Below are 17380 nucleotides of genomic sequence, written 5' to 3'. Positions count from 1 at the left end.
TTCCTGTAAGTTTGCTAGAGTGAACTCTGAGAGCCACTCCCACTATAGCTATCTATAACCTCCTCACCTAACTAGGCACTTCCTCTTTGCTCTTCATCTCATCACCAAGCCAGAAATGCAAGAACATATGCTAAGTCCACTGTTCAGACACCATCTTAAGCTAGGCTTAAGCATGTCTTTGCTATTTTAAGCCTGCCTGAACAAAGTGGCTGTATCTTCAGCTAGTATTTTGAGTGAGCAAATGTTACCTTTATCTTTTACAAGACTGTTTGTGTGATTATTATTTTAAGGGGAAGAAAAGTCTGCCTTAAAGCATCCTGGATTACTTAAAACTAAAAAGCTAAAACTAGCCTGTCTAAGCTTCCCTTTTAAGCTGCAAAGGTATGCACTCTGCTGAACATACAGAAGGATATTTAACAGATATATCCTCTCCTAGCATCTACTGTATTTTTCCGTGCATAAGACACCCCATGTATAAGACGCGCCCTATTTTGGGGGACCCCAAAACACCTCTCAGCACTACTTGTGTATAAGACGAGACCCAATTTTAAACCAATTTTTTTTGGTAAAAAAAACCTAGTCTTATACACGGAAAAATACGGTATTCACATCCCTACAATCCTGACTAGATTGCCAGATTTACACATATCAGGATTCCTTTGCTTTATAAACCTTCACAAAATGAGGCTGTTTAGGATATACATGGCAGCAGTTTGAAGGGGCAGCGTATATCTAGCCATCAGATCAAATTTGTTTGTGGCTGTCTGAAATCTGTTTGGGAAAATTACACATGCTCAGTTCAGAAAAGGCACATCTGCACAGGGAACAAGAATTGCTTTCTCCCTTCTCACACTCCTTTGTGAAGGAGAGCTGCAGTGTGCCAAACCACAACACTATTGAGGAATTGAATCAATAGCATTAGTATTCCTTTTCCTAATGAGAAAATGTGGAGAAGGTCATGACTCTCTCCAGTACAGCTATTAAAGCTGGAAGTGTTGATATGTGCGTCTGCTGTCTATCCACTACAAAGCGTGGCATTTCCTTACAAAATTTTGTGTACTTTATAAATGGGCTTGCCAGTAACCTCACGAGCTGAACCTCAAACATAAGGGCCTCTTTGATTATTAAGTATTTCGTTCTAACCCTCAGGCCAATTATAACATCCCATAAACAGCAGCAAATGTTGTTCGTCTCTGTTCAGTAGCTTTTTTGCTAGAATGCTTTGAACCTGATGTGTCTTAATAAAAGGTAATTTGGAGTGTGCTATGACTTATCGGCAATATATACAGTATTACTTGAGCAAACGTTGCTCATAAACCTTGAGAATCCAATTAAAGTCATCCTACTAGGGATGCAAGAAGGCATCATTTTCCGTTCCAAGGTGTATTTGCCATATGTTTCCGTTCTGCTGCAGTTCATCTTCCACCAAAAACTACATTATTCATCTTGCTGTCCACCATGGCAAAATTATGGTGCCATAATGTTATTTCATCCCATTCATGTCAATGCACAGGTAACACAAGGCAAGGTGAGGGGGGGCAGACATAATCAACTGCATATTGCTTGCTGACTGAAAGCAGTAACAGCAGCGAATCGCAGCTGGAGGAGGAGGTAAGGACAGAGAGTGAAGAGCTGTGAGTGATGGTGGTGGGACCGTTTCCCCATCCTCCGGACCCCCTGGGAAACTCAACAGCTAGGTATGGAGGGTGCAGCTGAATGGGACACAGCTGTGGACAGAATGAGCAAGTACCATCTACCATGGGCCCGCCCCAAATAACCAAGTCTAGAGTTAGAGACTAGGGTGATGTCTGCTGTTTCCAGGAACTCTTCTCATTGTGAGATTTTTGTGCATGAGCCGAGTTTGTTGGACCCTGGGTCAGAACTCAGAGACTGAGAGGGAGGATGTGTCAGAAGGAAAACAATTTGTTATTGCTTTATATATATTAGTAACCTTGTATTAATGGAACATTTTTATCTGTAACACTGTATTTTTGTAATATTTTGTTGTTGCTTCAGGTTTTTTTCTGTCCTGGGCATGAATAAGCAGAGGCAGGCAATTTCCTCTCCCGTTTTAATTTCTATCAATTCTTGGACTTCTCTATTCCAAACTCTCACTTAGCACTCAGCTGTCTAGCCCTGAGGGATGAGAGCAGGTAAACCAAGTACAAGGCTTATGTCTCCTGTTTGCAACCCCTCTGGGATTTAGGAGGGGATCAAATCACTTAACGGATTACATTAAAGCCTCATGGGTTGATATTGACTAGTTATAGGTATGGTAAAGGTTATAATTTGTTTTATTAGTGAACAATGTCGAATTGTACAAAGTTGCCTTATCCAACTGAAGCTGAGAGGAGGGAGAAAGGAAGCTGTATGCAAGATCCTTCGAACCCTTGGATCCTGCAACTGTTAAAAGTATAAACCAAGTGTCCTGTGTTGAGCTGATAGTCTGGGTGATGGGCCATTAAGGGAAACAAAGGAAAGGGACTCTGTGTGAGATGGCAATAGGTGGGGCCCTCTATCCCAGCTTGTGGTTAGTTAGAAGGACGAAGCCAGAGTTTGGTATGGATGTAGCCCATAAGAAAAAGCAGCAGCTGGAGAGAAAGTTTGAGCAATATTTCTGCTTGAATCCAAGGCTGCGACTATAGGAGAAAAAAGACACTTTTGGAGTGTTAATGCTGCAAACCCCTCCATCGTAGGCTCAGGTTGTATATACAGTAAATGCAAATAAACCATATATCCTAAAGACACCACAGTCTCCACTGTGCCTCATTCCAAAAGGAAACACAACCTCTGGGCAAGCGACTGGAACCCCTGGAATCTTGCACGGCAGTATATTGTTGCACTCTCCTCCTAGAAGGGAATATTGAGTTGCAACCGATTATTTGAGGGCTGCTAACATGGAAGCACATTCTACAGAGTGGTCAAGTTCACTGTGATGAGAGCCAAGCTAAGCTGTGTGTTTGAGAAAATTGGATATTGATATTGATTTATGCACTGGACTGACATTTAAAAATTTTTTTTAGTGTTGTTATTATATTCAACCCAGTGGTGCTAATTCTAGGTTTCACACATTCTTGGAAGATTGCAGCACTTACCACCACATTACTGAAGTTCAGAACACCAGATGTGTGATCCTTGGGATTCTATCCTTCGGATAATGGTGTGAAAACTGTGATTAAGCAAAGCAAAATGGTTTTTTCCCCAAACTGTATTTTGTTCTCATCCCCCACCATGTCATTCCCTATTCCACTGGACCGTCTTACCTACTTTATACTGCATTTCATAGTACCAAATTAGAATACTGTTTTATAAAATCATGTGTTAAATTGTTATTTATGTAAGTACTTTAAATGCAATTATTTCCTCCTCCCTAGGTAAAAAGGTAAAGGACCCCTGGATGGTTAAGTCCAGTCAAAGGCGACTATGGGGCTGAGGCGCTCATCTCGCTTTCAGGCTGAGGGAGCCGGCGTTTGTCCACAGACAGCTTTCCGGGTCATGTGGCCAGCATGATTAAACCACTTCTGGCACAATAGAACCAGAGCACATGGAAATGCCATTTACCTTCCCGCCGCAGAGGTACCTATTTATCTACTTGTACTGGTGTGCTTTCAAACTGCTAGGTTGGCAGGAGCTGGGACAGAGCAACGGGTCGAACTGCCGACCTTCCAACTGGCAAGCCCAAGAGGCTCAGTAGTTTAGACCACCCATGTCCCATACTCCCCCCCAATCAACATTTCAAAAAGTACAGGATAACCTTATGAGCAAAATAAGGAAATTTTGTTTCATACCACACCATCTGTTTCTTTTACATATGACTAAAAAGAAAACGCTTCCATAACAATTATTGGATCCCCACCCCCTTTTATTCAAATAAACAGTCAACATGGGCATCTATGTACAAAATATTTGCAAACAGCTACACATGATGTGACTTTGCAGGCAGCAAAAGCATTTATCAAATAAGGGAGAAGAAAAATATCTCTCAGGATATTGGTGTGTGCCACCCCAATCTCTGACTGGGGTTCCAGGCACTTACCCAGGGTTCGTTTTTGGTTTATTTAAAACAGAAGCTCAGACAAATATGGTTCAATGGATAACTTATTAAAGCTACAATCCTTTACACATTTACATAGAAGAAAGCTCAATGGGACTCAGTGGGACATACTTCTGAGTTGATATGCATATTATTACACTGTAAATGAATGGTATTAAAATTAATACTTATATATGACTGCTTATAAAAAAACAAATGATTATGGCTATAAAATCAATCGTGAGCTAACACTATTTTTTATAAGGACATAACCATGCCTTACATTAATTTCATGGATTGCAGCCATGGCAGGGGATTTAAAAAACTTACTCCTAGATCCAGGGCTCTCCAATTTCCAAGGTGTATGAAGAAGGGAGATTTAACCCAAGCTTTCCTTGACCCATAAGACTGGACCCTGTTATTACTGAATTCCTGTTTTTATCTGTTTATCTAATACAGTTTTAATGGTTTTAACATTGTGTTTTCATTTTTGTGATACTACATTTATGTTGCATTATTATGTTGCATTTCTGTACACTTAAGAGATTTTTAAATATTAAGTGGTTTTGGAATGCATATAACACTGGTCATGAAAGACCTACACTGGCTCACAGTACATTTCCGAGCAGAATTCAAAGTGTTGGTGCTGACCTTTAAAGCCCTAAACGGCCTCGGCCCAGTATACCTGAAGGAGCGTCTCCACCCCCATCGTTCAGCCCGGACACTGAGGTCCAGCTCTGAGGGCCTTCTTGCGGTTCCCTCACTGCGAGAAGTAAGGTTGCAGGGAACCAGGCAGAGGGCCTTCTTGGTAGTGGCGCCCGCCCTGTGGAACGCGCTCCCATCAGATTTCAAGGAAATAAACAACTATCCGACTTTTAGAAGACACTTGAAGGCAACCCTGTTTAAGGAAGTTTTAAATGTTTGATGTTTCATTGTGTTTTTAATATTGTGTTGGGAGCCGCCCAGAGTGGCTGGGGAAACCCAGCCAGATGGGCAGGGTAGAAATATTATTGTTGTTGTTGTTGTTGTTATTGTTATTATTATTATTATTATTATTATTATTATTATTATTATTAAAACAAATAAATCCTTCCCTCCCCATCCATAATCCTGATAGAAATCATACCCTGGTGACTGGGGGAGAACAAAAATATCCCATTGGCATCAATGGAAGTCTCCCCATTGGTATGTCAAGTTGAGAGGAATGGGATCTGTCAGAATCAAAGCTGGGGAGGGTTGAGTTAAACCTTCCTTCCCTATGTGCTGCAGTCCTGATGGGAGTCCACACACACACATACACAAAATAAACACTTTTTAAAAAACCCACTGGCATAACTACAAGCCATGCAATTTTAACACAATGTGCAGATTAGCTTTTCAGAAAGAAATGGGTGATGTAACCCAATAGTTTGAAAACATCAGAAAACACACACACACACACACACACACACACACACACACACTGTTGCTGAAATAGTTTGCTTTAACAAAACACACAATGTGTAGTTAGTTTCAAAGCCTGGGTTGTAATGGGATGTTACAGGTATCCTGCAAGTGTGTTAATAAGTGTTAAAGGAGATTTAGCAGGTTAGGAGTCCTCATCAGTTGTTTGCTGGCGGCACGGTGGAGGCAGAACCTGTCCCAGAAACCAAGGTTCATACTGTAATTACCTTGATTTTAAGGCAAGAGTAGTCTAGCTTCTACCTCTGTAACATGCCAGCATCCGTTTGGTGTCATTTATTGACTGAAAACAGATGTTCCTGCCTGCGGATTCTGACGGGTTTTCCTCTTTTGCTGCTGTCACAAAGAGTGTAATGAAATATTCTTGATCAGGCCTACAAAGGCCTACCATTTTATTTTCATGCAGAAGTAACTTTTTTTTTTTGCTTAGTTTTTCACAAGGGCCACAAATAAGTTTACTTATGTGCTCTGGGGCACGCTTCAGTTCTAAATTTCCAAATTCCACTAATTTTAGTGGGTTTACTGTAAGCATGATTAAATCTGAATCCAGTTAGAAGGGGGCTTGTAAGACCATTGCTGCTCTAGACAGGAAATTGACAACAGGTGGGGGTATCTCTAACCAAGGCATCATGACTAGCCGTGTGCTGTTCACTCATCTGACTCCCATCACTATTCTTGGGCTTCCAAACCTGCCACACCTCTTGACCAAAGGCAACAAGACAAAATAAACAAGAGTTTATGCTGCGGGCAATGATGGGTTTATCAGGCTGTTATTAAGAAATACTGTGTGTATCAAAATTATGTGCATGTTTTGGAACAGGGATAACTACGTCAGGACAAAGTAGTAGTAAGACTTAAAGTAGTAAGACTGTTCTGTGTGCTACTACTTGCCCTGAAATTCAGCATAAAGGAGTGGGGTGATCTGTTCATTCACCCTGAAAATGGACTGATGGTTTATGTCATACCGACTTGTTAAGTTACAATGAAATTAGCTGTCTTGAATACAAGCCCTGCTAAATGCTGCAGGAAACCTCAGAGTGTGCTCCTGTCTGAATCGTGGTGGTAATATTTTATCTTTTTTAAAAAATAAGGGAGCAATATTCAAGGTGATTGGTTTTTTGGGGTTGTTTTTTTTTTAAGGAATGCACTATGTATAAACAAAACACCACAAGGCATACTGGAAATCTTTTTTGCATTGGCAAAATTTCAGCATCAAGCCTCCCGGTATAATTGATTGTCCAACATCTCTCGAACACATCATTCAGCAGCTACAGAGGCATAGCCATACAAGATGCCTGTTAATTAATTCCCTTGCTACCTAGCGCTCTCTCTCTCTCTCTCTCTCTCTCTCTCTCTCTCTCTCTCTCCCCCTCTCCCTAGCACACACTCTGCCTGAAGGCAATTACTAAAAGAGAGCAAGGGAGAAAAGGGGGGGGGGGGATGCTGAGGCTCAGAAGAGAAAAAGGAAGGAACAAAGAAGAATACTTTAAAGCAGTTTCACCAACCTGTTGTCTTCCAGATGTTTTGGACTATAACTTTCATCAGCTCCAGTCACTTTAAATTGCACGTGGGGAAAATGTGTGCTAGCATGTTTAAAGCACTGGTGACAAAAGCAAATGTATTTATAACAAGAAACACAAGGCATGTTTACTTCCACTCATGTATGCTTATACGGAGAAATCTGATCCAGATTGCATTAAAGGAGAATTTACCACATCTGCACCTTTCGAAACAATCCATGAATCGAAACATAGCTATTCTTCAAAATTCACACTTCTCCAAATTCTGGTAATACAGTTCTCCAGCCAGGTAATATGTATAAAGATTCATATACTGTATTAGAGAAAATAAGACGCAGAAATGCATTATATTGGGGGGATGGCTTTGCAAAAACGTGCATACTGGCAGGAATTTACCCACAAAAATTCGTATTTCAAGAGAAATTTGTACTAAAATGCTAATGAATCTTCATGAGGAATTTAAAAATGACAACAGCAAGCTGACGTGGAAATGTGGAGAACTGGTGATTGGAAAAACGAGAAACCGAAACTTTTTGCACTAGTGCAAGTATTAGTGTTAGCACAAGAGAACTTCCCCTTCTCCTCCCCCTGCACTTTTCCCAAAACTGTCTCAGAGGGTTGGTGAAACCCATAGAACAGATTTTAGGGGCATGTGGAGAGGAGAGGGGGAAGAATGTTCCTTTGCTCAAGGAGAACGTTCAGCTTAGCTGCACAATGAATACAACCCCTGTTTATTGTTTTCAGACACACCATGTTTCTCATTTGACAGTCAGTCTTTCCTACATTTTGAACATTGTCTGCAACAGGTAACCAGGTTAAATGTGCTCAATTATATACAGACTTCTGCTTTGATAAGGTCAACTGATGTCTCTCTGCATGTTGTTTATGCTGTGCGGCTTGTTAGGATAGATTCCAAGCTGATTCTGCAGGCAAAGAAGCTCAAAGAGTTGCTGACATACACCCATTATTATGTTTGAGAAATGTAAGTGGATATCTGCCAGAGGGCAGAGAGGCTATAATTGACATTGCCGGTGGACATTGGAGACTAAGACTAAGTTAATTTTGTCAATGGTTAAAATAAATATTTGCAAAGCCTTAATGCAAAAAGACTGTGCTATTCAGATCACGTACATACTACAAATTGCCACCCTGGTTGCTAAAAATGTAATCTGTTTATTACTTTGCCATTTCATATCCATTAAGCATGCTTCTTGAATACTGCTTCACATATAACGTTTAAACAAACTGTTACTATGGTGATTTATCTATTTATTTTATTTATTTAAAAAACACACCATAAAATATGCATGTTTCCATGGAGCGTACTTTGGTTAAATCCTGACAATTCTTTTTTAAAAACCCAAGCTTTTTAAAAAAATAAATATCGAAAACAATCATTTTTTAAAACATGAACACAGCCCAAAAAGCAGACCCTAGAGAGGTCCTGTCTATTTCACAGCTTATGGTTTCTGTTGGCAGAGGCAATCCCAATCCACTGCTATACAGTGGTACCTGGGGTTACAGACGCTTCAGGTTACAGACTCCTCTAACCCAGAAACAGTACCTTGGGTTAAGAACTTTGCTTCAGGATGAGAACAGAAATCGCGCGGCAGCGGCAGGCCCCATTAGCTAAAGTGGCACCTCAGGTTAAGAACAGTTTCAGGCTCAGAACGGCCCTCCAGAATGAACTAAGTTCTTAACCCGAGGTACCACTGTACTTGTATGTAGCAGAAAGCAAAAGTGTTTACTTGGAAACACTCTGGAGATGGGTGTCCCAGTTTCAGGATAGTAGAGTTTGCCCTTCCACTCATAAAGTGTTTATATTAGGAGAAAGTCATACTATGCTGATGAGTTTTTATGAGGTTTTTTTTAACTGGCAAACTGATGTAGAAATGTGGAGAACTGAACTTAAGAACTGAACTGATCAACCAGTTAGTTCACTTTTTGTTGTTCATTCTTGGCCTACTACATGATGTACACATTTCTATGAAGCCTTATTGTTTCACATTGTTGTACACCACCTTGACACATTTTTTTTGAAAAGCAGTATAGAAAAATTTAAATAAAACAAAAACAAGTAAGAGTGGAAAAAAGAAACAAGAAACAGAAGCTGAAATGGACACAGTCACCCATTCCATCATTGGACTCTGTTGGTTGCTTTGCATATAGAAAAATAGGTTAAAGACAGATATTCAAGCAAACAAAATAAATAAATACCATATTGTCACTCTTTTACCTGTGTCTTTTTTCTCCCGCCATGCTGATTCTATCAAATAATGGCAAGTTCTGCAAAATATGCTTCAGAATAAGGCATGTAATATTTGCATGCAGAATGTGACATTTCTTGGAACGAAGTCAAGAAAAGTAAGTAACAGTCCATGCCATTGCCATCTCTGGCAAATGGTTGCCAGGTTTTTCCCCCTGCATGTAGGTTGTAAATATATACTGCGATCAGTGGAGCATACTGGACTTTTGAAAATCATTTGGAGATTAAAGTACTGTGAATAATATTGCCTGCAAGATGACACACAGCAGCTTGACAACTTTGTATTTATGAGGCAAATGGAAAGCTTGTTAGGAAATGTTAGAAGCAGCAGTGCAAACTTTCTGTTCTGCCTTGTGCACTCTGGACAGCTAACAAATCAGTTAACAAGCAAAGTGAATATGCTAGTAACTTCCTCTCTGAATAGATCGGGCCCCATAATTATTGCAAGACATCAGTCATTTGTGTTGCTCCAGAGAACACATGCCGGGTGAATTGTTCCAGCAATTGTTAATTTCCTTTCCACTTCACAGATAAATATACCACTTGACACATTGTCCTTGGTGATGTATAATGGCAAATCTGCCTCTGACCCTAAAGCCTCACTTAGTTTTCTTGTTTGTTCCCGAACAGATACTGCAAGCGGTTCATTCTGCTTATTAACAAGGTGCCAGGGCAGTCAAGAAATCTTTTTGATAGTTAACTGTTTCTTCTTCCGGAGAGCCAGTGCTTTCAAACGGAGTAAGGAGTGGCAAACTGCATATTATATTAAAATGTAATGATGTGTAATGATGTTCTTAAAAAAAAAAAAAGTAAATAAATAAATTAAAGCCTTGGAAAGCTGAGAGAGGAAGGGGTGCTCAATTTGCTCCATCCTAATAGTTTTTACATGCAATCACTACCCCCCTTCTTTGCAGGATTTCAGATGCATACTTTGTAAATAATGCATTTGGAAATCTGCAAGGTGAGGGAGAAAGAAGCTGATTGCAATTTTGATCAGAAAAATTATCACTGGAAATAAAGCTAAAGCATCTCAGTTCCACACGCACCCACCCACACCCTGCAGTCCTAAGATATCCTACTGCCTGAGTTGAAGGCTAACATGGCGCTGCAGCCCTACAGATGAAGCCAACTGAACTGGCTGTTTGATCTTACTTTCAGGATAGCTTCTTCCACCTCACCAGAGGTCTGCCAGTTTGTTTAGGACAAAGGAGAGGAAACTTTTTCAACATGAGGACTGCATTTTATTGTGGGAAACCTTCGGTGGTGGTGGTGGTGGGGGGACACAAACATGGCAGTGGTGAGTGGGACCAAAGGCAAAAGTAGATGGAGCGATGATGATAAATGTTACCTCTGTACACACAATGGTGCAGAGGTGCTGGGTTCCGCCCAACTTTGGAGGGGCCCGACACACGTGTGTGCCATCACACACATGAGGTGCATGTCTGACATCACGCATCGGGAGGAGGCCATGAGGCCTGCTGCAGGCCGCAGATTATTGAGAAGGCCTGGGTGGCTTCTTGAAACTTGGGGGGCCCTTGGCCCCTCCTAGATGGCACCCCTGCAATGGTGTATATACACACACTCACACGTTCCTCTCTAGTCCTCATTCAGGCAAGCAAGAGGCATTAGCAGAATTCAAGAAGAAGAAGAAGAGTTTGGATTTGATATCCCGCCTTTCACTCCCCTTCAGGAGTCTCAAGGAGGCTGACATTCTCCTTTCCCTTCCTCCCCCACAACAAACACTCTGTGAGGTGAGTGGGGCTGAGAGACTTCAAAGAAGTGTGACTGGCCCAAGGTCACCCAGCAGTTGCATGTGGAGGAGCGGAGACGCGAACCCGGTTCCCCAGATCACGAGACTACCGCTCTTAACCACTAGACCACACTGGCTCTCAAGGGCACTTTCAAGGCAGGTAAAGACATTCCGGGAAAGTCTGAAGCAGGGTATGGCTGGGAAGAGAGTGTAGTCTGGAGGATGTCCCAATGGCCTGAGAGAGAGACCTGGATGGCCACATCAAGCCGCCCTGGGCCTGAGGTTCCCCATCCCTGGTTTAAGGGGCACAGGACTGTCTGCATGGCACACACAATTCTGTCTGTGCACTTATAATATTAATAGTACCAATAATTTTATAATTTGTACCCCACCCATCTGCCTGGGTTGCCCCAGCCACTCTGGGTGGTTTCCAGCATATACAGAAACATAATAAAACATCAGACCCCAACTGCTGTTTCCTGTCCCTTCATCATCTGCCTAATGGTAGGGCTGGTTCTGGGCATGTTTGCACACCTACCCCTCTGTTCAAAATTAAAAGCTCCCAAGTCTGCTTCACATTTTAAAATGCTAAGGCTGCATAATGGTCATATGACATTTTCCCTTTGAATAACAGATCTTTCCAGAGGTCCATGAACATTCAAAACTCAGTTGTGAGTTCCCTCTCCCTCTCCCTGCCATATTTTGTTAAGCCTATTATGTTGTCCCTTAAATATTCCTAGTAATGGCTGCTTCATATTTTTGAACTGAATGAGCAGATACTTGAATCAATGGGAGTGCAGGCAGCTGTGGGCAGCAAGCAAGCTGCTGGAAGGAGGTTTCATACACTTCCATCTTAAGGAGGGTTTTGATTACTGCCTGGAAGACACTCTGCATTTACATTAAGATAATGCCAAAGGAAGGACATCGAATGATCCACCTCTCCTTAAGAAAGCTACTTTCCTATCCAATTCTAGCAGCAAAAACTACCTAACCTCAGAGAGGAACGCCACAATAAGACTTCACCGTGAAATTTCATACAGTGCTCTTTATTCAGATGGATATTAACTTCAGATACAGGCGTCAAATACAAGATCTGTAAAGCAGAAAGGTCAGCAAGAAAAGGAATCATCATTAACATTTCAATAGGTGATGCAGTACACACCTTTCGACCTCATAACTATTGGTCCAGGTGGGATTCTCTGAGATAGGCATGGCCAAACTTGGCCCTCCAGCTGATTTGGGACTACAACTCCCATCATCCCTAGCTAACAGGACCCTTGGTCAGGGATGATGGGAATTGTAGTCCCAAAACAGCTGGAGGGCCAAATTTGGCCATGCCTGCGTGAGACCAAAGTGCATAATGACAAAACAAAATAAAACTACTAGTCTTGTGCCAAACCAGACACGGGGGCGGGGGAGGTTATATGTGTCTGCCCCATTTACATATAAAATGTGGGATGGGGGCTGACAAGAGTCTACCATGAGGCAGAGTGAGGAGTCTGTGCTGACTGGGGGTGTCATTAAATGGGAGTAGATATTTATCATCTCATATTTTTACTGCTGGGGGTGAGGAGAGACATTTGTGGATTTTTTTTTGCCACATATACCAAAATAGTATGGATGGCCTTAGGTACAACATGACGGGATGGGATGAGGCATGGAGAGCCTTTCATACTCTGTCTTAGATCAGTCTTGCTTACTTCACTTTAGTGGACCAGTCCTGCTTACTTTCCTACTAAAAGGAGCGCATAGAACTCTCCTCCTCCTATACGTTACAATACAATACAGTCATACCTCGGGTTGAAGTAGCTTCAGGATAAGTATTTTCGGGTTGCGCGCTGCGGCAACCCGGAAGTAATGGAGCGCTTTACTTCCAGGTTTTGCCGCTCGCGCATTTGCTGATGGTCAAAATGACATCACGCGCATGCGCAGAAGCAGCGAATCGCGACTCGCGCAGACGTGGGTTGCGTTCGCTTCTGGATGCGAACGGGACTCTGGAACGGATCCCGTTCGCATCCAGAGGTACCACTGTAATTCGGTCTGCCAGTCACTTTTCTACGTTCCTGCTTCTCATATTGGGGGAAATAAGGTATGGGGTGGGGAGGTTTTTGGGATCAGTGTGCTTTTTTATGCATCACCCCTGCGTGCAGGACAAATTCTACCCCAGCTTTCGAGATAGCCAAGAAGAGTACTTCCTTATACAGCACATAGTTAAATTGTGGAATCTGCTACCATAAGAGGTATCATTATTATTATTTATTAAATTTGTATACCCGCCCTTCAGCCGTAGATCTCAGGGCGGTTCACAACATAAAATTGCAATATAAAAGACACAAAAAACAAGAACAGGAACAAACCAAAATCCCACCATGATTCAAAGGCAAAGGTAGGGATGGCCACAAACTTGAATGGCTTTGAAAGAGGATTAGATAAATTCATAGAGGCTGAGACTATTATGGGTTACTAGCCATGGCTTACTAGTTCCTTCACTGCCAGACTGTAGGGTACAGATAAATTGTTCGTAGGGGAACAGTTAGGGCTAGAGTCGCCAGCTTGCAAGGAGGATGGGGGGACGGGACGGTGCACACTTGACATCATAATTTCCCGACATGGCGTGTGTGAGCACCACATCTTCCTCCCTAAGCTGGGCAGAAGCTTCCCGGGCTTTGGGAAAGAGGCACCAGGCGGGCTTTAGGAAGGTGGTGGGAGGACTCTTGGACCCTGTTGAGAGCATCGTGCCTCCCTCCCCAAGCCGGGCAGAAACTTCCCAGGCTTTGGGAAGGAAGCGCCAGGGGGACATTTAGGGGACTGTATGCCACTATTGCCAGGGGAATGTATGCCACTGAATACCAGGTGGTGGAAATTGAAGGTGGGAAAGAGTGGTGTTGCACCCAGGTCCTGCTTGTGGACTTCCTATAGGCATCTGTTTGACCACTGAGGTCACACCCACACCAAACATTAGAGGAACGTCTAAAGCACAAGTCTCCCCTGAAATAATACTGGGAACTGTAGTTTTGTTGTTGTTGTTTAGTCATTTGGTCGTGTCCGACTCTTCGTGACCCCATGGACCAGAGCATGCCAGGCACCCCTGTCCTCCATCGCCTCCCGCAGCTTGGTCAAACTCGTGCTGGTAGCCTCGAGAACACCGTCCAACCATCTCATCCTCTGTCATCCCCTTCTCCTTGCGCCCTCAATCTTTCCCAATCTTTTCCAGGGAGTCTTCTCTTCTCATGAGGTGGCCAAAGTATTGGAGCCTCAGCTTCAGGATCTGTCCTTCCAGTGAGCACTCAGGGCTGGTTTCCTCCAGAATGGATAGGTTTGATCTTCTTGCAGTCCATGGGACTCTCAAGAGTCTCCTCCAGCACCATAATTCAAAAGCATCAATTATTCGGCGATCAGCCTTCTTTATGATCCCCTTCATGGATCACTGCCTTGCCGTGGCAGTGAATAACTCAGAGAAACTATGAGCTATGCTGTGCAGGACCACCCAAGATGCACAGGTCATAGTTGAGAGTTTTGACCAAACATAATCCACCTGGAGCAGGAACCGGCAAGCCACTCCAGTATCCCTGCCAAGAAAACTCCATGGACAAAGACAACAGGGAACTGTAGTTTACCCCTCACAAAGCTATGATTCCCAGCACCTTGAACAAATGACAGTTCTCAGGATTCTTTGGGGGACACCATGTTCATTAAATGTATGGTGTGGATGTGACTTTTGAGAATAGGATGCTGGGCGAGATGTTGGCTTAATTCAGGAGGGCTCTTCTTAAGGCATGTTAAGCTCTTCTATACAAACAGGGTGGATGTGTGAAAAGACATCGCCACCATGTCTACTGTCATCCTTAGTAGCAAAAAATGCTCTGCAGCCTATTTTCACCCCCACTGCTCAGGAATATTTAGCCCTCTTGTTTTCATTCTTGTCCTGTAATTATGGTAGCTTTTAAAAAAATCTATTAATGCTTAATTTTCACCGTACAACCTGAAAGAAAACGTACCTTGGGAAATAGCGGGAACATCTGAACAGGTCTGCGCAGTACCTGCGTACTTTTTCTGGTTCTGGAACAACCGGGACAGGGCGCTGTGCTTCTGATGGGAAAGAGCTGAAAGCTGAAACAAAGAGGAAAGGGCAGATCAACGACTTGACATGGGAATGACCTAGTTCTCCTCCCTGTCAAATATACCAGCTGCTTTGGGCAAGGCTGGGTTAACAAAGAAGCGTTCTATGCCTTAGCATACCATGGAGTAGAGAAAGAAGAAATACTGTAATGCTAAACAGTGTATGCCGTACACATGAGCGAGTGAGAGGGATTGTTTTGTTTGTGCATCTGTGAAAGCTTTTCATGACAAAGGTGGGAATGAAAAGCGGTGAAATTAATTTTGCAATGAATGAAGAAACGCAAGAGAGCTGGTGGGTTGTAGTGATTAGAGGGTTAGAGGCTAGGAGCCAGGAGAAGCTTCCAGATTGTCACTGTTTTGTGGGTGGGATACAATTACATACCGGTCATTTCCGGTGGATTTTGCACTCTTGCACCCATCCCCACAACGCCAAACTTTGTTCAGGAAAAGGAAGTGATAGGAAAACATGTGCTAGAAAGTATAGGATACAAAATCGCTTGATGTGGTGCACAACTTTTGTGCAAACAAATCAGAATGAATACTCAGTAAATAGCAGACATTGCATAACCTCTGTACACACTCTGAAAACAAATCAGGACGAATACTCGCTAGACAAGCCTCCTGGAAGAGTCGCAGTGTTCAAATCTCCACTCAGCCATGAAGTCCCCTTGGTAGCTTTGGACTAATCACTATTTCTCAATCTAACCTGTCTCAAAGGGTTGTTTGGAGGATAAAACCTGGGAGAATGTATGTATGCCTCCCTGATCTAAATATACAAAACAAGTCCCGCAGACTCTCTGATATGAAAGAGAGTGTATCACCTTGACCAGGAGGCAGGGGTGGGGAAGATATTCAGTTCAGTTTGCATTTATAGCCATCTTTAAAGAAAAACCTACCTAATTTGCATGTTCCAAAGCAAACAAGATTTCATTGGAAATCTGCACGTCTCTGAATTTTGCATTGCACCCCCTAGCCAGGTGTGCAAAAACGCATATCCTAAGGTGAAGTGTGCACAAAATGCACATTTCAGTGGAAATTACGAATCTACATTCTACTGGAGATAATGCGCTTTGCAGAAATGTGCATATTAGGAGAAATTCATACTAAATTGCTGATGGATTTTCATAAGAAAATGTTCTTTTAAAAGAAAATTTTCAAAGCAATGTGGAAATGTGGAAAACTGAATTTAAGATTGGAAAAAAGAACAGATTTGCTAGTCCCTACAAGGAAATAGGTATGTGATATCTATCTATCTATCTATTTTTCTATTCATGAATGACAAAGAGTGCTGTGCTTAACAGCAAGAAAGATGTACAGAAAGGGTACAGATACAGTTTCCTCTACAGGTATGCATATTTTATTTCTGTTATTAGTGCAGACAACAATAAGCAGCTGAATCCAGTAGCAATACAAGAAAATGCAGGTCTCTTACTATTGGATGATATTATGATATTTACCTTGCCTCAGGAAGTCCACTTCTGACTTTTGTAGAGGACTGGAATCTAAGTGCTCCAAGATAGAATCTAGAGATATGCCATACTCAGTGTAAATAAAAAGGGCTATTTACTTTACTTTCAGTTATATTCTCTGTAGACAAAGGGTAGCATTTGTTACCAACTTCTTCAATAACACAGATTACTATCTGCAGATAGAGCCCAAACTATATTGCTTTCATTGGTTTTTAAAATATCTGCCATACAGGTCAGTTGATCCCTTAAGGTGGCTCTCTCAAAAAATAACATTAAAATCAACAGCAGAAATATAAACAAAATGAAACAGAAGAGTATATAAACATGCACATACACAAAAATCAATCTGGTTAAGAAAAGAACAGAATGATAAAAGCCATCCCGAGGTTAAAGACCCACTCACAACACACCAGGACAACTGCCATCACTGAACGCCTTGCAGAATATGAACATCTTTATAATCATTCAGTGTATAGACTAGACAGGCATATCTGTGGTATATGGAGTTTCAGAGTTTGGGTCTCACCACTGAAAATCTGGGGCTAGGAACAGGTTCCTAGGCATCACAGCGGTAGAAAGTAAGAATTCTAGAGCAGAAGCTTTCAGAATTACCCTCAGGAAACTTTTTCTGCATAGATTTGCAGCGGTTTACACAGAACATCAGCCAGGCTGGTCTGGCTTGCTATTGGCCAACTGAAATGAAAGGACCTCCTGCCTTCCTAGCACTTTCCCTACAAGTATACATTGCAGGGGAAGATTGGT

At 42.2% G+C, this 17380-nt stretch overlaps 1 protein-coding gene across 4 annotated transcripts in view; it reads right to left on the bottom strand.

The window, feature by feature from the left end:
• Positions 1 to 12055: 12055 nt before the first annotated feature.
• The window catches only part of LOC308475746 (maestro heat-like repeat-containing protein family member 6), a 29155-nt gene continuing 23830 nt past the window's right edge, over positions 12056 to 17380 (bottom strand). For all 4 annotated transcript variants that reach the window (XM_081003058.1, XM_081003056.1, XM_081003059.1 and 1 more), the window contains 3 exons: positions 16607 to 16672; positions 15029 to 15140; positions 12056 to 12123 (listed from right to left, as the gene is read on the bottom strand). In XM_081003058.1, the coding sequence (XP_080859184.1) occupies positions 12111 to 12123; positions 15029 to 15140; positions 16607 to 16672 (191 nt within the window). In that variant the 3' untranslated portion in view covers positions 12056 to 12110. The remainder of the gene's footprint in view (positions 12124 to 15028; positions 15141 to 16606; positions 16673 to 17380) is intronic.

This window comes from Podarcis pityusensis (genome assembly GCF_964106645.2).
Source record: "Podarcis pityusensis genome assembly, chromosome: 4".
In the NCBI taxonomy this organism is placed as follows: Eukaryota; Metazoa; Chordata; class Lepidosauria; order Squamata; family Lacertidae; genus Podarcis; species Podarcis pityusensis.
The sequence above is the reverse complement of the archived record's forward strand: the minus strand, read 5'-3'. Positions and strand labels throughout refer to the sequence as shown.